At 42.6% G+C, this 19,924-nt stretch overlaps 1 protein-coding gene across 9 annotated transcripts; it reads right to left on the bottom strand.

Annotated features, from left to right (window-relative positions):
- Positions 1–772: 772 nt before the first annotated feature.
- LOC115109275 (uncharacterized protein C11orf24-like) lies at positions 773–18,550 on the bottom strand. Of its 9 annotated transcripts, none has more exons than XM_065009692.1 (5): positions 18,358–18,550; positions 16,663–16,884; positions 4,578–4,703; positions 3,977–4,109; positions 773–3,057 (listed from the first exon to the last, which is right to left on the bottom strand). In XM_065009692.1, the coding sequence occupies exons 4-5, from the start codon at positions 3,984–3,986 to the stop codon at positions 2,069–2,071; spliced, it is 999 nt and encodes a 332-aa protein (XP_064865764.1). In that variant the 5' UTR covers positions 3,987–4,109; positions 4,578–4,703; positions 16,663–16,884; positions 18,358–18,550; the 3' UTR covers positions 773–2,068. The 9 variants fall into 9 exon arrangements, 8 of the variants coding, with proteins under 8 accessions (XP_064865764.1, XP_064865763.1, XP_029489870.1 ...); XM_065009691.1 differs by lacking the exon at positions 3,977–4,109 and adding an exon at positions 6,237–6,294; XR_010461097.1 differs by lacking the exon at positions 773–3,057 and adding an exon at positions 3,773–3,895.
- Positions 18,551–19,924: the final 1,374 nt, after the last annotated feature.

Consider the following 19,924-nt stretch of genomic DNA (forward strand, 5'->3'; position numbering starts at 1 on the left):
CTGGCATGAACTCGAAAGGGGGAAAAGTAGAAGCAGATGTCCCTCTGTGTATGAGTGAGGCAGGCAACCATTCCCAGCCCAGATAAATATGCCATAATGAAACCTGTCTTTATAATCACCTGCACCATATAGCCGTCGGCATTCCCTTTGATCCACTGGGCCTTATCCACAAAAAATTAAAATCATTGGTCTTTGTTGCTTATAAATATTGTTTCTCCCAGTAATATCCACACTACAGTGTAACAAAGTCCATGTGGAACAGGCCCTCTCAAAACAAAAGGCTTATACAGGCATGTCAGTGAGCTTATCACTAACCCCCTCACTCTCTGCTTCTCACCAGATATTCATATTGCAGATATTGAAATCGCATGTCCTGGAGGCTGTGATTTCCTGCTGTCTCTGATCTGACAGTTCGAGCTCAATAATGGGAGCAAACACACAACCAGAGCAAATATAGAATATTGAAGTAAAAAAAAAAAAATCAGGTCTTGGCAGCAATATATTGGGGAATTGCAGAGGGGTGATAAATTATCAATGACAAATACTGTAGCAACCAATTGTTAGTTATCTTCTTACTAAATGCAATATTATTTGGCAAGGGTCAAAAAGGTTATTTTATTGCTAACTATTCCAGGAAATGGGAAACTAGAGCATGTGTGGACCAGGAAGTTCCCAAGAGAACTGTGTGTGAAACAGGGATAAAGTCCAAGGTAATAGATGTCTGAACAAGGACATTTTAGAAAGCACTGGAATGAAGAGAGCTAAGCAGAAACACAGCAGAGAAACACCATTTAAAAACTGCCTCGAGGTACCAAAAGTTGTTTTCTCCTAAATGTTACAATTGGAATCCATGTTGTTTTCCCCCCCAAAATAAATGCATCACTGGTGAGTGCATTGTTAAGGTGTCGGACCACCTCCCTGCTCTCATTATTTTCTTCTGTCAATTAATTCCTAGTCCACACCTTCAAACCTTCTCAACAGACATTACATGTGCATCACATTCCCAGGAAGTAATTACTGGGCTACAGATGTGGGATATTTATGTGCACCACCTTGAGTACACCCAGACTGATTGATATGCCCTTGTAATAAACATCAATATTTCTCCCTGCCTGGGAAACACAGCATATACTGTTCACAGGCCTGCAGAAATCTTAAGTCTTACAACAGTTGAAAGACTAGCAGCCTACTAATGCATATTGCTAAAGTGCTGATTTACCCCTACTGCCATTTTATCAAACTTTCTTTTGTGAAATATGAAAGGAAAATGTATTTTATTCTTACTTTTTTTCCCCTTTACTGCAAATACCATAATTTAACAGTGCATTAGTAAGACTTAAAATTGGCACATAACAGGCCTTCATACCCATTTCCACCCTTGACAGAAGTTCCTCTGCCTTGGATAGTCTCTTTTGGTCATCATTCAAACTGTTCCTCCTCCTTTATAAATGGCTAGACAATTCCCTTGGCTTCAACGTTAATGTGCTTCAGTGATCAATTTGGCATTCAATCTTAATCCAAGGAGAGGAATGGTAAACAAAGGAAATATGCTAGTCATGAACAAAGAATAAAAAGGCATGAAAAATGACATACATACACAACGCAATGGATACAAAATAATAAACACCGGACATATAAACCTTTTCACCCTCTTTCCCACAACAATCCAAATGACATTCCTTAGGAAAAAAACGTACTTAACCATATATGTCTTTCGTCCTAAGGGTTGGGGCTGGAAGCATTTGGGTAGAAATGTAAGACATAGAAATATAGGACAAACAAACCACTGTTGCGATAATTTGGCCCTTGGCCTGATGACCAAGAGGTGCATTTGTTGGCCCTTCGTAAGAGGTTAAGGCCTGAATAAAACCACAACAGGCCTGGAGCAATTTATACATACAGTAGCTGAAGAAAGAAAATCTATGAAATTGGCATGAGTACCATTAAGACAGAAAAATTATACAATACTACAGCAAAGGCTGGTGCAAAATTGGCACTCTGTTAACTCACAAGTTATTAATCCTGTTCCAATAAAGAAATTAGAAAAACAAACACTCGACTGTCACTTTCAAACCCCTGAATCAGAATACATTCCATTGATGAGATAGTCCACCTGGGTATAGTCTTTCGTCCTGTAGCTCTCATAGGCCTGTGTGAGGAAGAGGACAACCATAACCAGGAAGAAGACGAGGCCAAACAACAGGACAGCCAATAGGATACTTGTGTCCACCAACTGGCGTGTCAGAGGCCCCCCGGCAACAACGTCTATAATGGCTCTGTTGGTACCTCCATCAAGCCTTTTTGTGCTGACCTCAACAGTGAAGGTCGAAGGGACTATGGCATTTCTGGAGGTAGCTTGAGAGCTGGGGACCGCCGGAATGGTTGGTGATGGATTCCTCTCCACAACTGTAGATGAGTCTATGGTGGTAGGGGTGGTTATGTTTGGAATAGTTGTTAGTGGTATTGTTGTGGTGGTAGTTGTTGTTGGTGGTGGTATTGCTGTTGTGGTGGTAGTTGGTGGTGGTTTTGTTGTTGGGTGTGTTGTGGTGGTAGTTAACAGCATTGCTACTGGTACTACAGTGGTGATAGTAGTGGTATTTGTTGTTGATAATGATGTTGTCGTCATCTGTGGATTGGCTGGTGGAGGGGTCAGGGCTGAGGGAGTCGTTGTAGTTCTGGGTTCCTGCTTTACTGAAGTGGTTGTCTCAGAGGTTTGGACTGTTGACTTATGGGCTATGTCAGGTACTGTAGTTCCTCTGGAGGCATTGCTAACAGTCTTACTTGGAATGAAGGTGTCATTCTCAGCGGCTGGCATGGGTGTTGCAGTAATGGTAGTAAATGCAGTGGAGATGGGGGCCTGCCCATTATCCTTACGAAAATGCAAGGTAGAGTCAGTCTCATTGAGGGCAGAGGTGTCTGTAATTTGATTGGCATTATTGCTGGCTGTCAATTCAGGAGCAGTGGGGTTTTGATAGATTTCTGATGAAGTTATGGAACTGGAACTTGAAGACTCAGTGGTAGGTCCAGCGTCACACTTAAGATCACTGATGTTTTTATCTGGGGGGAAAAAAACTGATTTTAAAGTCTGACAAATGTAAATGCATAACATGATAAGCATTACAAATCACAAAATAGATTGTTAATTTACAAACCAAAAGAACGTTAGATTTATCAATTACACTGAACAAAAATAACACGCAACAATTTCTAAGATTTTACAGTGTTAGTTCATAAAAGGAAATCAGTCAATTGAAATAAATTCATATAGGCCATAATCTATGGATTTCACATAACTGGGAATAGAGATACGCATCTGTTGATCACAGAGACCTTAAAAAATAAATAAATAAAAAACAGTCAGCATCTGGTGTGACCATCATTTGCCTCATGGGCATAGAGTTGATCAGGCTGTTGATTGTGGCCTGTGGAATGTTATCCCACTCCTCCTCAATGGCTGTGTTAAGTTGCTGGATATTGGCGTGAACTCGAACACTGTCTTACACGTCGATCTAGAACATCCCAAACATGCTCAATGGGTGACATGTCTGGTGAGTATGAAGGCCATGGAAGAACTGGGACATTTTCAGCTTCCAGGAATTGTGTACAGATCATTGCAACATGGGGCCGTGCACTATCATGCTGAAAAATGAGGTTATGGCGGCGGATGAATGGCACGACAATAGGTCTCAGTAGCTCATTCACGGTATCTCTGTGCAAACAAATTGCCTTCACTAAAATGCAGAAAAAGAAATAAAATCAGATAAATGCTTGCCTAGTACAGTTGAAACCGGAAATCCGTAAAGAGCACACTTCTCCAGCATGCCAGTGGCCATCGAAGCGGAGCATTTGCCCACTGAAGTCGGTTACGATTCCGAACTGCAATCAGGTCAAGACCCTGGTGAGGACGACGAGCACGCAGATGAGCTTACCCGATACGGTTTTTGACAGTTCGTGCAGAAATTTTGGTTGTACAAACCCAGTTTCATCAGTTGTCTGGGTGGATGGTCTCAGACGATCCCGCAGGTGAAGAATCCAGATGTGGAGGTCCTGGGCTGGCATGGTTACACTTGGTCTGTGGTTGTGAGGCCAGTTGGACATACTGCCAAAATCTCAAACGATTTATGGTAGAGAAATTAACATTCAGTTCTCTGGCAACAGCTCTGGTGGACATTCCTGCAGTCAGCATGCCAATTGCACACTCCCTCAAAACCTGAGACATCTGTGGCAGTGTGTTGTGTGATAAAACTGCACATTTTAGAGTGGCCTTTTATTGTCCCCAGCACAAGGTGCACCTGTGTAATGATCATGGCGTTTAATCAGCTTCTTGATATGCTATACCTGTCAGGTTGATGGATTATCTTGGTAAAGGAGAAATGCTCACTAACAGGGATGAAATGTGCATATGGAACATTTCTGGGATCTTTTATTTCAGCTCATGAATCCAGCACTTTACATGTTGCATTTATATTTTTGTTCAGTGTAATAATATTTATATTGACGGTAATAAGTTATATTCTGAACATTACTAACAATGTGTACACATGTGCATGTGTTTAAATATCGCAGCATTTGTATACCTTGTATCCTTATCAGGTCATCGACGGAGATATCATTGCAGTTAGTGCCATTGGGACACTTCAAGAAAAAGCATGTGTAGTTCTCTTTCCAAAAGACAGAATGATCACAGGTCATATACAGTAAGCCTGTGGAATGAACACAACAAATTAAAAGAAACTCTTGCATGCAGTCAAAATCTTATATTAAACCATCGCCAAATAAGTAATTGCTCAAAAGAAATTGTACCCCTTTATGCTTCATTGTGAGCAAGATTCCTGGCACCATGACAATCTGTACATCTCAAATTAATTCAGTAAATTTTCCTGCCATGAATCAAATCAATTCAGACTGAACAACAGCATGAACCAAAAGCATTTGTTATGCAGGCAACATCAATATGTTACCTCATCACCTTTGGGCTCCAGAGTGGCACAGCGGTCTACGGCACTGCATATCAGTGCTTGAGGTGTCACTACAGACACCCTGGCTCTTTTCCAGGCTGTATCACAACCGGCTGTGATTGGGAGTCCCAAACGGCGGCACAATTGGCCTAGCGTCGTCCGGGTTTGGCCGGTGTAGGCAGTCATTGTAAATAAGAATTTGTTCTTAACGGACTTGCCTAGTTAAATAAAAGGTTAAATTATATTTATTTTTTTAAATACAAAAATATAGCTGGTCAACAACTTGTCCAAACATTTACCATCCTTATAAATTTTAAAAAGTTACCACAATCAGCCCTGGGAATTTCTTACATTTTCACATTTCATGTTTGTTTTTACTCTATTTTTTTGTGCCAAACTTTGTGTGTGACTGAAGAGGTAGCTCCAGAACACCTCAGCATCCAGCAGTGCCCGCCTGGTGTCTCTTCTCCCACTGCAGAGCAGACCTACTGATGAGGACAACAGGTGGGGGAAATCTTCAGACCAGAGGCAGCCTTGGGCTTGGACCGAAGGAGAGGAGCTAGCCCGTTAGGGAGTCAGTGTGAGAGATAGCAGAGCTAGTTGTGAGACCTCATGTCACACTCCTCCCCGGCCTTATTTTGGAGCTGCTGCTAGGCACTGAGGCATCAAAAGTCCTTTGTGGTTAAAAACTTCAGGTGAAATGGCCTAGAGAGCCATTCCTGGTCAGTGACGGTAAACTAATTGGAAGGCCAGACACTTTGCTTTTTAAATGATTCTGCAGCTGTTCCAAATGGGACGGGAAAAGAGTGGAGGGTTGAGAGTTGGGGAAAGCAGGGTCAGTGGGTTTGAAAATCAAAGTTGCAGAGGGCCCCTCTCCCCTCCCTCTTAAATTACTAGGGGTCACCCTATGCTAGGGGCTTGACGTGTACCAAACATACAGGTCTCTAAGCTGGAATGCTGAATGATTATGTATTTATAGCGCTTTGTCATACCACACATTACATGCTTCCAGATGGTAATACCAACCTTGTTTTCATGCCTTACTACTCTCAAACCACATTGCATCGTATGCCTCTCAGAAAAGCTGTCGCTTATTTAGAGTGGATCATGTGGTGGAACTGGAAGAGGGCTGGGCCATTTACAACTAACTCCTCCCGATAAATACTGCCTGGGGTACATGCATGTACTTGCTGTATGCATCCGACCACTCAGGTGGTGCAGCGTGTGCGGCAAAAGGATTGTAAGACTTAATTAAAGAACGTCATGACAAAGACTCACCAAAGCAGGGCCAGGCTCATAAACACAGCAAGGCCTAAGCATCCCTTTCATCTTAAATCTGAAACACATGGCTTCTTTGAAATTATATGTCCTTTAGCAGAGATGTGATTTGAAAAAAAAAAAACCCACATGGCTTTGCTTTTAACAAAGACGATAATCCACAGACTATTCCTATATCAGTTGTGTTCCTACATCATCCAAGAGGTAGACTTTTAGAGGTAGGGAGGTACAGTTGCTGCCAAATACATTGGCACCCTGCACTTTTATTAAACAATTCCCTATTTCTTCTAGACTAAGTTTAAAAAAAAATGGATTTCCAACATTGCAGAACAAACGTTATTTTAGTAACCTTAAGTTTAAATTGAGAGAATAAAGGCAAATGGCATGGACAAAATTACTGGCACAAATGTATTATAATCCCTAATAATCCTGTTTACACGGACACATTTGAAATCAGGCTACTTGACGGGACTTTTGATAAATGCAGAAAAATCGCCCATCACAATAAACGCTCTACCACAGTGACCATGTTATTTTTGCGAAGACTATTTGATTCTGAGATCAGACATAGAAATAGTTCTCATTCTAACTTTGTAAGACGCATACTTTTCAGTTGTTCCTGAATTTATGCCTTGATCACACAGACAGTGTCATTTTGGTACATCAGAAGTACATTCATTTCCAATGGGCCGCTGCATGTGTTGCAGAGGCATTTGCAGTACGTTCTGTGTTGTACATAAGTCGGATTTATCGAAAGTATGCATCAAACTGTATACGCACACGGCTTGACAGAATTGGTAGTATAAGGTGAATGTTTAACTTTAGTTGTACACATATCCAAATGATGCTGCATACCATTTTCAAATCAAATCAAATTTATTTGTCACATACACATGGTTAGCAGATGTTAATGCGAGTGTAGCGAAATGCTTGTGCTTCTAGTTCCGACAATGCAGTAATAAACAACAAGTAATCTAACTAACAATTCCAAAACTACTGTCTTATGCACAGTGTAAGGGGATAAGAATATGTACATAAAGATATATGAATGAGTGATGGTACAGAGCAGCATAGGCAAGATACAGTAGATGGTATCGAGTACAGTATATAGATATGAGATGAGTATGTAAACAAAGTGGCATAGTTAAAGTGGCTAGTGATACATGTATTACATAAGGATGCAGTAGATGATAGAGTACAGTATATTCATATGAGATGAATAATGTAGGGTATGTAAACATTATATTAGGTAGAATTGTTTAAAGTGGCTAGTGATATATTTTACATCATTTCCCATCAATTCCCATTATTAAAGTGGCTGGAGTTGAGTCAGTGTGTTGGCAGCAGCCACTCAGTGTTAGTGGTTGCTGTTTAACAGTCTGATGGCCTTGAGATAGAAGCTGTTTTTCAGTCTCTCGGTCCCAGCTTTGATGCACCTGTACTGACCTCGCCTTCTGGATGATAGCGGGGTGAACAGGCAGTGGCTCGGGTGGTTGTTGTCCTTGATGATCTTTATGGCCTTCCTGTAACATCGGGTGGTGTAGGTGTCCTGGAGGGCAGGTAGTTTGCCCCCGGTGATGCGTTGTGCAGACCTCACTACCCTCTGGAGAGCCTTACGGTTGTGGGCGGAGCAGTTGCCGTACCAGGCGGTGATACAGCCCGCCAGGATGCTCTCGATTGTGCATCTGTAGAAGTTTGTGAGTGCTTTTGGTGACAAGCCAAATTTCTTCAGCCTCCTGAGGTTGAAGAGGCGCTGCTGCGCCTTCTTCACGATGCTGTCTGTGTGAGTGGACCAATTCAGTTTGTCTGTGATGTGTATGCCGAGGAACTTAAAACTTACTACCCTCTCCACTACTGTTCCATCGATGTGGATAGGGGGTGTTCCCTCTGCTGTTTCCTGAAGTCCACAATCATCTCCTTAGTTTTGTTGACGTTGAGTGTGAGGTTATTTTCCTGACACCACACTCCGAGGGCCCTCACCTCCTCCCTGTAGGCCGTCTCGTCGTTGTTGGTAATCAAGCCTACCACTGTTGTGTCGTCCGCAAACTTGATGATTGAGTTGGAGGCGTGCGTGGCCAAGCAGTCGTGGGTGAACAGGGAGTACAGGAGAGGGCTCAGAACGCACCCTTGTGGGGCCCCAGTGTTGAGGATCAGCGGGGTGGAGATGTTGTTGCCTACCCTCACCACCTGGGGGCGGCCCGTCAGGAAGTCCAGTACCCAGTTGCACAGGGCGGGGTCGAGACCCAGGGTCTCGAGCTTGATGACGAGCTTGGAGGGTACTATGGTGTTAAATGCCGAGCTGTAGTCGATGAACAGCATTCTCACATAGGTATTCCTCTTGTCCAGATGGGTTAGGGCAGTGTGCAATGTGGTTGAGATTGCATCGTCTGTGGACCTATTTGGGCGGTAAGCAAATTGGAGTGGGTCTAGGGTGTCAGGTAGGGTGGAGGTGATATGGTCCTTGACTAGTCTCTCAAAGCACTTCATGATGACGGAAGTGAGTGCTACGGGGCGGTAGTCGTTTAGCTCAGTTATCTTAGCTTTCTTGGGAACAGGAACAATGGTGGCCCTCTTGAAGCATGTGGGAACAGCAGACTGGTATAGGGATTGATTGAATATGTCCGTAAACACACCAGCCAGCTGGTCTGCGCATGCTCTGAGGGCGCGGCTGGGGATGCCGTCTGGGCCTGCAGCCCTGCGAGGGTTAACACGTTTAAATGTTTTACTCACCTCGGCTGCAGTGAAGGAGAGGCCGCATGTTTTCGTTGCAGGCCGTGTCAGTGGCACTGTATTGTCCTCAAAGCGGGCAAAAAAGTTATTTAGTCTGCCTGGGAGCAAGACATCCTGGTCCGTGACTGGGCTGGTTTTCTTCCTGTAGTCCGTAATTGACTGTAGACCCTGCCACATACCTCGTGTCTGAGCCGTTGAATTGAGATTCTACTTTGTCTCTATACTGACGCTTAGCTTGTTTGATAGCCTTGCGGAGGGAATAACTGCACTGTTTGTATTCAGTCATGTTACCAGTCACCTTGCCCTGATTAAAAGCAGTGGTTCGCGCTTTCAGTTTCACGCGAATGCTGCCATCAATCCACGGTTTCTGGTTAGGGAATGTTTTAATCGTTGCTATGGGAACGACATCTTCAACGCACGTTCTAATGAACTCGCATACTGAATCAGCGTATTCGTCAATGTTGCTGTCTGACGCAATACGAAACATATCCCAGTCCACGTGATGGAAGCAGTCTTGGAGTGTGGAATCAGCTTGGTCGGACCAGCGTTGGACAGACCTCAGCGTGGGAGCTTCTTGTTTTAGCTTCTGTTTGTAGGCAGGGATCAACAAAATGGAGTCGTGGTCAGCTTTTCCGAAAGGAGGGCGGGGCAGGGCCTTATATGCGTCGCGGAAGTTAGAGTAACAATGATCCAAGGTTTTTCCCGCCCTGGTTGCGCAGTCGATATGCTGATACAATTTAGGGAGTCTTGTTTTCAGATTAGCCTTGTTAAAATCCCCAGCTACAATGAATGCAGCCTCCGGATAAATGGATTCCAGTTTGCAAAGAGTCAAATAAAGTTCGTTCAGAGCCATCGATGTGTCTGCTTGGGGGGGGAATATATACGGCTGTGATTATAATCGAAGATAATTCTCTTGGTAGATAATGCGGTCTACATTTGATTGTGAGGAATTCTAAATCAGGTGAACAGAAGGATTTGAGTTCCTGTATGTTTCTGTCATCACACCACGCCTCGTTAGCCATAAGGCATACGCCCCCCCCCGCCCCTCTTCTTACCAGAAAGTTGTTTGTTTCTGTCGGCGCGATGCGTGGAGAAACCCGCTGGCTGCACCACCTCCGATAGAGTCTCTCCAGTGAGCCATGTTTCCGTGAAGCAAAGAACGTTACAGTCTCTGATGTCCCTCTGGAATGCTACCCTTGCTCGGATTTCATCAACCTTGTTGTCAAGAGACTGGACATTGGCGAGAAGAATGCTGGGGAGTGGTGCACGATGTGCCCGTCTCCGGAGTCTGACCAGAAGACCGCCTCGTTTCCCTCATTACGGAGTGTTTTTTTTGGGTCGCCGAATGGGATCCATTCCGTTGTCCTGGTTGAAAGGCAGAACACAGGGTCCGCTTCGTGAAAGTCATATTCTTGGTCATACTGATGGTGAGTTGACGCTGATCTTATATTCAGTAGTTCTTCTCAACTGTATGTAATGAAACCTAAGATGACCTGGGGTACTAATTAAGAAATAACACGTAAAAAAAAAAAAAAAACTGCATAGTTTCCTAGGAATTTGAAGCGAGGCGGCCAATTCTGTCGGCGCCGGAAGTACACATTTTGCGCAATGCGACCTGGCCAAGATAAAGCAAAGCGACACATACAGAGTTACACATGGAATAAACAAACATAGTCAATAACACAGTAGAAAAAAGTCTATATACAGTGTGTGTAAATGAGGTAGGATAAGGGAGGTAAGGCAATAAATAGGCCACAGTGGCAAAATAATTACAATATAGCAATGAAACACTGGAGTGACAGATGTGCAGAAGATGAGTGTGCAAGTAGAGATACTGGGGTGCAAAGGAGAAAAATAAATAAATAAATACCAGTATGGGGATGAGGTCGTTGGATAGACTATTTACAGATGGGCTATGTACAGGAGCAGTGATCTGTGAGCTGCTCTGACAGCTGGTGCTTAAAGCTAGTAAGAGAGATGGGACTCTCCAGCTTCAGTGATTTTTGCAGTTCGTTCCAGTCATTGGCAGCAGAGAACCTGAAGGAAAGGCGGCCAAAGTAGGAATTGGCTAGGGGGTGACCAGTAAAATATACCTGCTGGAGCGCGTGCTACGGGTGGGTGCTGCTATGGTGACCAGTGAGCCGAGATAAGGCGGGGCTTTACCTAGCAAAGACTTGTAGATGACCTGGAGACAATGGGTTTGGCGACAAATATGAAGCGAGGGCCAGCCAGCAAGAGCATACAGGTCGCAGTGGTGGGTAGTACGAGGCTTTGATGACAAAACGGATGGCACTGTGATAGACTGCATCCAATTTGCTGAGTAGAGTGTTGGAGGCTATTTTGTAAATTACATCGCCGAAGTCAAGGATCGGTAGGATAGTCAGTTTTACGAGGGTATGTTTGGCAGCATGAGTGAAGGTTGCTTTATTGTGAAATAGGAAGCCAATTCTAGATTTAATTTGGGATTGGATATGCTTAATGTGAGTCTGGAAGGAGAGTTTAGTCTAACCAGACACCTATGTATTTTCACATATTCAGAGGCGTCCAGAGTAGTGATGCTGGACGGGCGAGCAGGTGTGGGCAGCGATCGGTTGAAGAGCATGCATTTCATTTTGCTAGAATTTAAGAGCAGCTGGAGGCCATGGAAGAAGTTGTATGGCATTGAAGCTAGTCTGGAGGTTAGTTAACACAGTGTCCAAAGAAAGGCCAGAACTATACAGAATGGTGGTTTAGAGAATCACCAACAGCAAGAGCGACATCATTGATGTGTACAGAGAAGTGTCAACCCGAGAATTGAACCCTGTGGCACCCCCATAGGCTGCCAGAGGTAGGTGAGGCAGTCATTTGAGAAACCAAGGCTGATGAGTCTGCCGATAAGAATGTGGTGATTGACAGAGTCAAAAGCCTTGGCCAGATCAATGAATACAGCTGCACAGTATTGTCTTTTATTGATGGCGGTTATGATATCGTTTAGGACCTTGAGCGTGGCTGAGGTGCACCCATGATCACTCGGAAACAAGATTGCATAGCGGAGAAGGTACGGTGGGATTCGAAATGTTCGCTGATCTGTTTGTTCACTTGGCTTTCGAATACCTTAGAAAAGGCAGGGTAGCATAGATATAGGTCTGTAGCAGTTTGGGTCTAGAGTGTCTCCCTCTTTGAAGATGGGAATGACCGCCGCAGCTTTCCAATCTTTGGGGATCTCAGACGATACAAAAGAGAGGTTGAACAGATAATTTTAGAAAGAGGGTCCAGGTTGTCTAGCCCGGCTGATTGGTAGGGGTCCAGATTTTGCAGCTCTTTCAGAACATCAGCTGTCTGGATTTGGGTGATGTAGAAATGGGGGAGGCTAGGGCAAGTTGCTGTGGGGGGGGTGCAGGGCTGTTGCCTGGGTTAGGGGTAGCCAGGTGGAAAGCATGGCCAGCCGTAGAAAAGTGCTTATTGACATTCAATTATCGTGGATTTATCAGTGGTGACAGTGTTTCCTAGCCTCAGTGCTGGGAGGAGGTGCTGTTATTCTCCACGGACATTAGTGTTCTGGAACTTTTGGGAGTTTGTGCTACAGGAGGCAAATTTCTGCTTGAAAAAGCAAGCCTTCGCTTTCCTAACTGCCTGTGTATATTTGTTCCTAACCTCCCTGAAAAGTTGCATATCGCGGGGGCTAGTCGATGCTAACGCAGTACGCCACAGGAAGTTTTTGCACTGGTCAAGGGCAGTCAAGTCTGGGGTGAAGCAAGGGTTATATCTGTTCCTGGTTCCAATTTTTTGAATGGGACCTGCTTATTTAAGATGGTGAAGAATGCACTTTTAAAGAATAACCAGGCATCCTTTTCTGATGGAATGAGGTCAATATCCTTCCAGGATACCCGCGCCAGGTCGATTAGAAAGGCCTGCTCGCTGAAGTGTTTTAGGGGGCGTATGACAGTGATGAGGGGTGGTCTTTTGACCACAGACCTTTTACGGATGCAGGCAGTGATCGCTGTGATCCTGGTTGAAGACAGCAGAGATTTATTTAGAGGACAGGTTGGTTAGGATGAGATCTTTGAGAGTGCCCGTGTTTACGGATTTGGGGTTGTACATGGTGGGTGCATTGATAATGTGTGAGATTGAGGGCATCAATCTTAGATTGTAGGATGGCCAGAGTGTTAAGCATGTCCCAGTTTAGGTCACCTAACAGCACGAGCTCTGAAGCTAGATGGGGGGCAATCAATTCACATATGGTGTCCATGGCACAGCTGGGGGCAAAAGATGGTCTACAGCAAGCAGCAACAATGAGAGACTTGTTTCTGGAAAGGTGGATTTTCAAAAGTAGAAGCTCAAATTGTTTGGGCACAGACCTGGATAGTAAGAGAGAACTCTGCAGGCCATCTCTGTAGTAGCTTGCAACTCCGGCCCCTTTGGCAGTTCTATATTGTCGGAAAATGTTATAGTTATGGATGGAGATTTCAGGGGTTTTGGTGGTCTTCCTAAGCCAGGATTCAGACACGGCTAGGACATCCGGGTCGGCAGAGTGTGCTAAAGCAGTGAATAAAACAAACTTAGGGGGGAGGCTTCTCTTCTTCAGAGAGTAAAAGGAGCAGGTTTCTGGGCACGGTAGAATCGATTCACGGTATAATTTACAGACAAAGGTATGGTAGGATGTGAATACAGTAGAGGTAAACCTATGCATTGAGTGACGATGAGAGAGATATTGTCTCTAGAAACATCCTTTAAACCAAGTGAGTTCACTGCATGTGTGGGAGGTGGAACTAAAGGTTTAGCTAAGGCGTATTGAGCAGGGTTAGAGGCTCTACAGTGAAATAAGGCAATAATCACTAATCAAAACAGCAATGGACAAGGCATATTGACATTAGGTAGAGGCATACGTAGCCGACTTGACTCGCACATAAGGCCTCGATCACACCTGCAGTGTCATCGCGCAAAGTGGACTGTAGCATCATCTGGATACGTGTGCAACAAAAAAGTTGAACATTTACCTTCTGCTACTATTTCTGTCAAGTTGTCCATGCATTGAATTTGATGCATACGTTCGATAAAGCTAACGTACGCACCACACAGAACACACTGAAACGCAATGCTGCAAGGCAAACGCACCGTTCCACTGGAACTTCATGTACTTCCGGTGTTTAATCATTATTTAACTAGGCAAGTCAGTTAAGAACAAATTCTTATTTACAATGACGGCCTACACCGGACAAACCCGGAAGATGCTGGGCCAATTGTGTGCCACCCTATGGGACTCTCAATCACGGCTGGTTGTGATACAACCTGGATGTACCAAAATGCAATCTTCCAAACGTTTTATTTTTTTTACTTCTAATACATTTATCAACGTCTTATTTTATTTTTCCTCCGACACTAACCACCACCAGCCGAAAAAGCTAAGTATTAACATTAACACTATGCCATCTAATTGCAGTCGCTGTACTCATAATATACAGGAGAACTATTGCCTTATAGTGAGGATAGCCGTGTTGCAAGCACAGCTTCAGATGCAATCATTAGGCAAGGGCAATTTAAGTGTAGGAAAGGATGAAACAGCATCTGTGCCACCAGTAAGTACAGATAGTAGCATAAATCCACCCCCCCGGAGCCATCATCGACTCAGTGGGTTTTGTCCAACATGTCTCCAGACCTACTTATTGCCACAGTCATACCCTGGATCTAGTTTTATCCCGTGGAATACATATTGTGGATCTAAATGTTTTTCCTCATAATCCTAGATTATCGGACCACCATTTTATTACATTTGCAATCGCAACAAATAATCTGCTCTAACCCCAACCAAGGATCATCAAAAGCTGTGCTATAAATTAATTGGACAACCCAAAGATTCCTAGACGCACTTCCAGACACCCTCCACCTACCCAGGGACATCGGAGTACAAAAATCAGTTAACCACCTAACTGAGGATCTTAATTTAACCTTGCACAATACCCTAGATGCAAACAAACAAAAACACATTTGTCACAAGAACCTAGCTCCCTGGCATACAGAAAATACCCGAGCCCTGAAGCAAGCTTCCAGAAAATTGGAACGGAAACAGTGCTCCACCAAACTGGAAGTCTTCTGACTAGCTTGGAAAGACAGTACTGTGCAATATCGAAGAGCACTCACTGCTGCTAGATCATCCTATTTTTCCAACTTAGAGGAGAATAGGAAGAATTCAACATTTAGCTTTGCGACAGTATCAAAAATAACTAAAAAAAAGCATAATTCAACGAGAGGTTAGCTTTCATAGCAATGATAAATTCATGAACTTCGATGAAAAGATCATGATTATTAGAAAGCAAATTACGGACTCCTTTGAATCTGCGTATTTCTCCAAAGCCCAGTTGTCCTGAGTATGCTGTTGCGCAGCAGCTCACCGAAGACAAATAATGTATACGAAATGATTCAGTCAGTTTTTTTATCATAGCGCTGAGACTGCACTCATGAAGCTGGTAAATGACCTTTTAATGGTGTCAGACCAAGGCTCTGCATCGGTCCTCGTGCTTCTAGACCTTAGTGCTGCTTTTGACACCATCGATCAGCACATTCTTTTGGAGAGATTAGAAACCCTAATTGGTCTACACTGACAAGTTCTTGCCTGGTTAGGATCTTATCTATCGAAAAGATATCAGTTTGTCTCTGCGGATGGTTTGTCCTCTGACAAGTTTCACTGTTCCTCAAGGTTCCATTTTAGGACTAGTTTTCACTATATATTCTACCTCTTGGTGATGTCATTCAGAAACACAATATCAACTTTCACTGCTATGTGGACGACACAAAGCTGTACATTTCGATTAAACATGGTGAAGCCCCAAAATTGCCTACCCTGGAAGCCTGTGTTTCAGACATAAGGAAGTGGACGGCAGCAAATGTTTTACTTTTAAACTTGGACAAAACAGAGATGCTAGTTCTAGGTTTCAGGTAATGAAGAAACAATGATCTGCTGTCAGATCTGAAAATGAATCTTGATGCTTGTACAGTTGTCTAAAATAAAACTGAAGGACCTCTGCGTTACACTGGACCCTGATCTCTCTCTTGACGAACAAAATCAAGAATATTTCAAAAAATGCTTTTTTCCCCCCCATCTTCGTAACCTTGCAAAAATGACAATCAGTTGAAGATCAAATTATTAGTGTGCATGTAAACATAACCATTGATGGCTACAAAAATACTTTGTTGGCAGTTCTTAGCCAAAGGCTATGCAACCAAGTACTAGCTCCGGGGTGCCAATAATATTTTCCATGCCATTTGTCGTTGTTTTCTAAATTACAATTGTAAACTTACGTTTACAAATATAAAATTGGTTGCGCAATGCTGAAATTCCAATAACAAGGTATGGTGAGCAATGTATATTTAAAAAAAAAAATGTTTGTCTATTTTAAAATAAATGGGGAATCATTTATGAAAACTGCATGGGTGCCAATATATTTGGATGCAACTCTAGGTAGCATACAGCATAGCTCATCTTCTAAATGAGTTTTTAGACACCTTATGAGCAAATACCATTTCCACATGTAGTACGACAACGTAACAAAAATTACTTAATTAACTTCTGTGAACAGGGTGTATGTAGGCTACACTGAACAACAAGCCATTTTATATGTTTACAGTCAAATCAATTGTTTGAGTTTTAGGTGCGTTTTCAGTGGGACAACCCACTGCAATATGGCAGTAACACCTGATTTATAGGCTGACTCAAACTTACATACTTCCAAGCATTGGGTTTGATTTGTCATTTTCAGGCTGGCTATAACACAGGACTCGCTGATAACATGGGATGACAGACAAGGCAGCAAAAAGAGCCCCAGGACCAGGAGAAGATGCAGGGTCATGGTGAAATGGTGGCACACACTGGGCAGGGAGACAGAGGTGGTGGACAGGAGTCACAATGAAGGCAGGGGACACACCACCATCACAGCTCTAACATCTACAGGACACAGGCATGGAAAACGGTCTTAAATAAGGTGTGTGCAGTTGTCATCAGCCCATACAAATTCATATAGGCCTACTTGACTTTATTTATTTTTAAACTTGCATTTCATTATATTTTTTCAATAGAGCAGCAGTTGGAATATATTATAACCATGTAAATTCCAGTTTATTCAAGACACATTTGTATAAAAATAATTTGTCCATTTTTACATCCGAAATAAAACAGTCGATGTTTTGTTGTTGGCGTCTGCCCTGAGTAACGGGACCTGAGCAGTTTAGAATCCAAGTTTGACTCATGAGCACCATCTAGCGGGATTGCACGGAAACTGCAAGGTGGGACTTTCGTAATTTATTAATCTCGGGTAATGAGAAACTAAAATCTCACGCAATTGGTTTCCATAGTATGTCCAAGATATTATAATTGTATGGACTATTACACAAATGATACATGAGGTTACAGTTCTAAGATCTAGCTAGCCTGGAGACCAGAGAGCAAGTTAAGCTTGCAGAAAGGCACAAAAGTTGATATTGTACAGGGCAATACCAACCATTGTTAACTATTCTGGCCTTCAGGTAGAGGTTATGTTGAGGCACTATAATTGTGATACAATAAATATCACACGTATACAGGTCAGACATTCAACTGAGTAGGCCTCAAAGCCGTTTTTGAATTCCAGAGTCCTGTTCATTCTTTCTGGACACTTACTGTTTGTAGACAATGCTCAAGTTTACAAAAGGCAAACTCAAGAACACTTTTTCAGAACTCCTGTTGGCTCTACCCTAAATATAATCAGCATTGAGCTGAGCAAATGGTCACAGTTCACTACTATACATGTATGCCAAAGTGGCGATCATGTGATGGGCTCAACAATGGATACAGAGTATGTGTATGAAAAACACCAGATCCTTCTGGCTAGTTATTTATTACACATGTTTAACCCATTGTGCATTCATTTGGCTCTAAGGTTTTAACCATATACCGTCGCAGCTAAACCTGCATTACTTTTTCCTAAACATTCAAGCATCTATCTTCAGACCTCTCCCTAGCGGAGTTTACTCAACGAGATAGATATCTTTATTTTTTTAACACAGGGAGCTGAACTAGAACGAACCTCTCCCTTGCCCAGTAATTTGGCTAGCCGCTAACTAATAGCCAACACTGCGTTGCAATGCAGGTTCATCACACTAACGTTTGTTTACGTTCGCTAGCTAGTTACTTTATTAGCCAATTGGACAGTTAGTACAGGATAGTTTTTCACTTCGCTAGTTCCTACCACATCCGCCACAGGTCCAAGTAAGTTGTTAGTAGTAACAAACAGAGACTGTAGAGAAATAACCCCATATCTCTGGTAGCAAATGACACTCAACAGTCAATACCCACTTCAATATTATTTGGTGGTAACTAGCTAGCTAACGTTAGTTGAACACCAAATGAAACTCACCCAGGCAGGAGGCTAACAATACACACCTTCAGTCAACTTTATGTCTCTGTTCTTGTAGCTAGAAAACACCATAGCAGTTGACAGTCTATAGACAAACCAAAGACGTGTCATCTCATGTCAACCAACATCAGCAAAACATCCCACTTTCCAACACAGGTGTAGCTAACTGAAGTAGCTAGCTGGCTAAGCAAACAACTAATTAAAGGTCGTCATCACTAGTTACCACAATCACAAAGTCAGAAGGTCCGCCTACTCGACCAATCATATGAGGGAGTGTGATGACCCGTATGCCGGTTTACGGTTCGTAGTAAACAACCAATCAGATGACGAGATGTGATGACGCGTATGCCGGCCGGCTTGCAGGGACATGCGAGAGACGTATTTATTTGATCTATTGATTCGTCAATGATTTGATTATTTATTAGATAAAGAAAAACAACCATTATAAATGCAAAGTGTTTATCAGATGTCTTATTCAAACTCAGCTTGCAAGCTTATCATGATGTTGCCCTTTACTCATGGCTGATAGTTACTTGTCTTAACCCAAAATACTGAAGGTTTACTCCAATATCTACAAAGTTTTTTAAATGGCATGTGAGACAAACAAATTGACACTGATTAAGTGTAGATTTTATTTTCAAAATCCACAAGTAAAGCGTACACAGTTTCACAGAAATTAAAATATTTGATATTAGTAGATTTTTTTGGTTGATTTAAGATGAAAACTTCAGCTTTGTGAATTTATTTGGCACCTAGGCACTTAGTATAGTCTATTTATTTATTTGCTCCCGAGTGATGCTGCGGTCTAAGGCACTGCATCTCAGTGCAAGCCGCGTCACTACAGTGCCTGGTTTGATTCCAGGCTGTATTACATCCGGCCATAATAGGGAGTCCCATAGGTCGGCACACAATTGGCCCAGCTTCGTCCGGATTTGTCCGGGGTAGACTGTCATTGCAAATAACAATTTGTTCTTAACTGACTAAAATAAAGGTTAAATATATATATTTTGTACCAGTTTCCGTCTCTGTACAAAGACATGGTTTCAAGCTATAGATGATAGCAAAACATTTAATAATAATACATTGAACTTACATGGCACTTTTCTAGACACCTAAAGTTCTTTACAGTGTGAAACTCACCACCCACTTACATCCTCTTTATTTTTATTTATCTTGTTGTCCATCCACCTCCCTCTTCGGAGGACGAAAGTAACTTTTTTTTTAAATTTTACAGATATTTTGTTACATATGCATTATTCATACACTTTACATACAATGTTACTTTTACATACAGTATTACATGATAGGAATAGTTTGATGATATACACATGCAGTTGAAAACAGGACAAATATAAGAACCACCCCATGGGATCCTTTGTGTCCACAGAGTTGGGACACCCGTTTAAAGTCCCACAATCTTCCAATTTATTGAGTAACATTCCATTGTTAGTTAGTACTTCAAAATTATTCAAATTAAATTGCTGTAAGCGTGTATGGTATAAGTTACAGTGATCTGTCTTTGAACTTACTGCATTCTTGTTCATTTTAACAGCATATTTGTCTTTGGCTTTAGTTTGTTTGTCTGTCTTCCCA

Source organism: Oncorhynchus nerka, linkage group LG25, assembly GCF_034236695.1.
Source record: "Oncorhynchus nerka isolate Pitt River linkage group LG25, Oner_Uvic_2.0, whole genome shotgun sequence".
Taxonomy (NCBI): Eukaryota; Metazoa; Chordata; class Actinopteri; order Salmoniformes; family Salmonidae; genus Oncorhynchus; species Oncorhynchus nerka.

Coding starts and splice junctions, on each gene's coding strand:
- LOC115109275 (XM_029634010.2), bottom strand. CDS start 16,789: ATGACCCTGCATCTTCTCCTGGTCCTGGGGCTCTTTTTGCTGCCTTGT. Junction 4,704..16,662: donor AACCCAATGCTTGGAAGTAT/GTAAGTTTGAGT, acceptor TTCATTCCACAG/GCTTACTGTATATGACCTGT. Junction 3,058..4,577: donor TGACCTGATAAGGATACAAG/GTATACAAATGC, acceptor TTTTCCCCCCAG/ATAAAAACATCAGTGATCTT.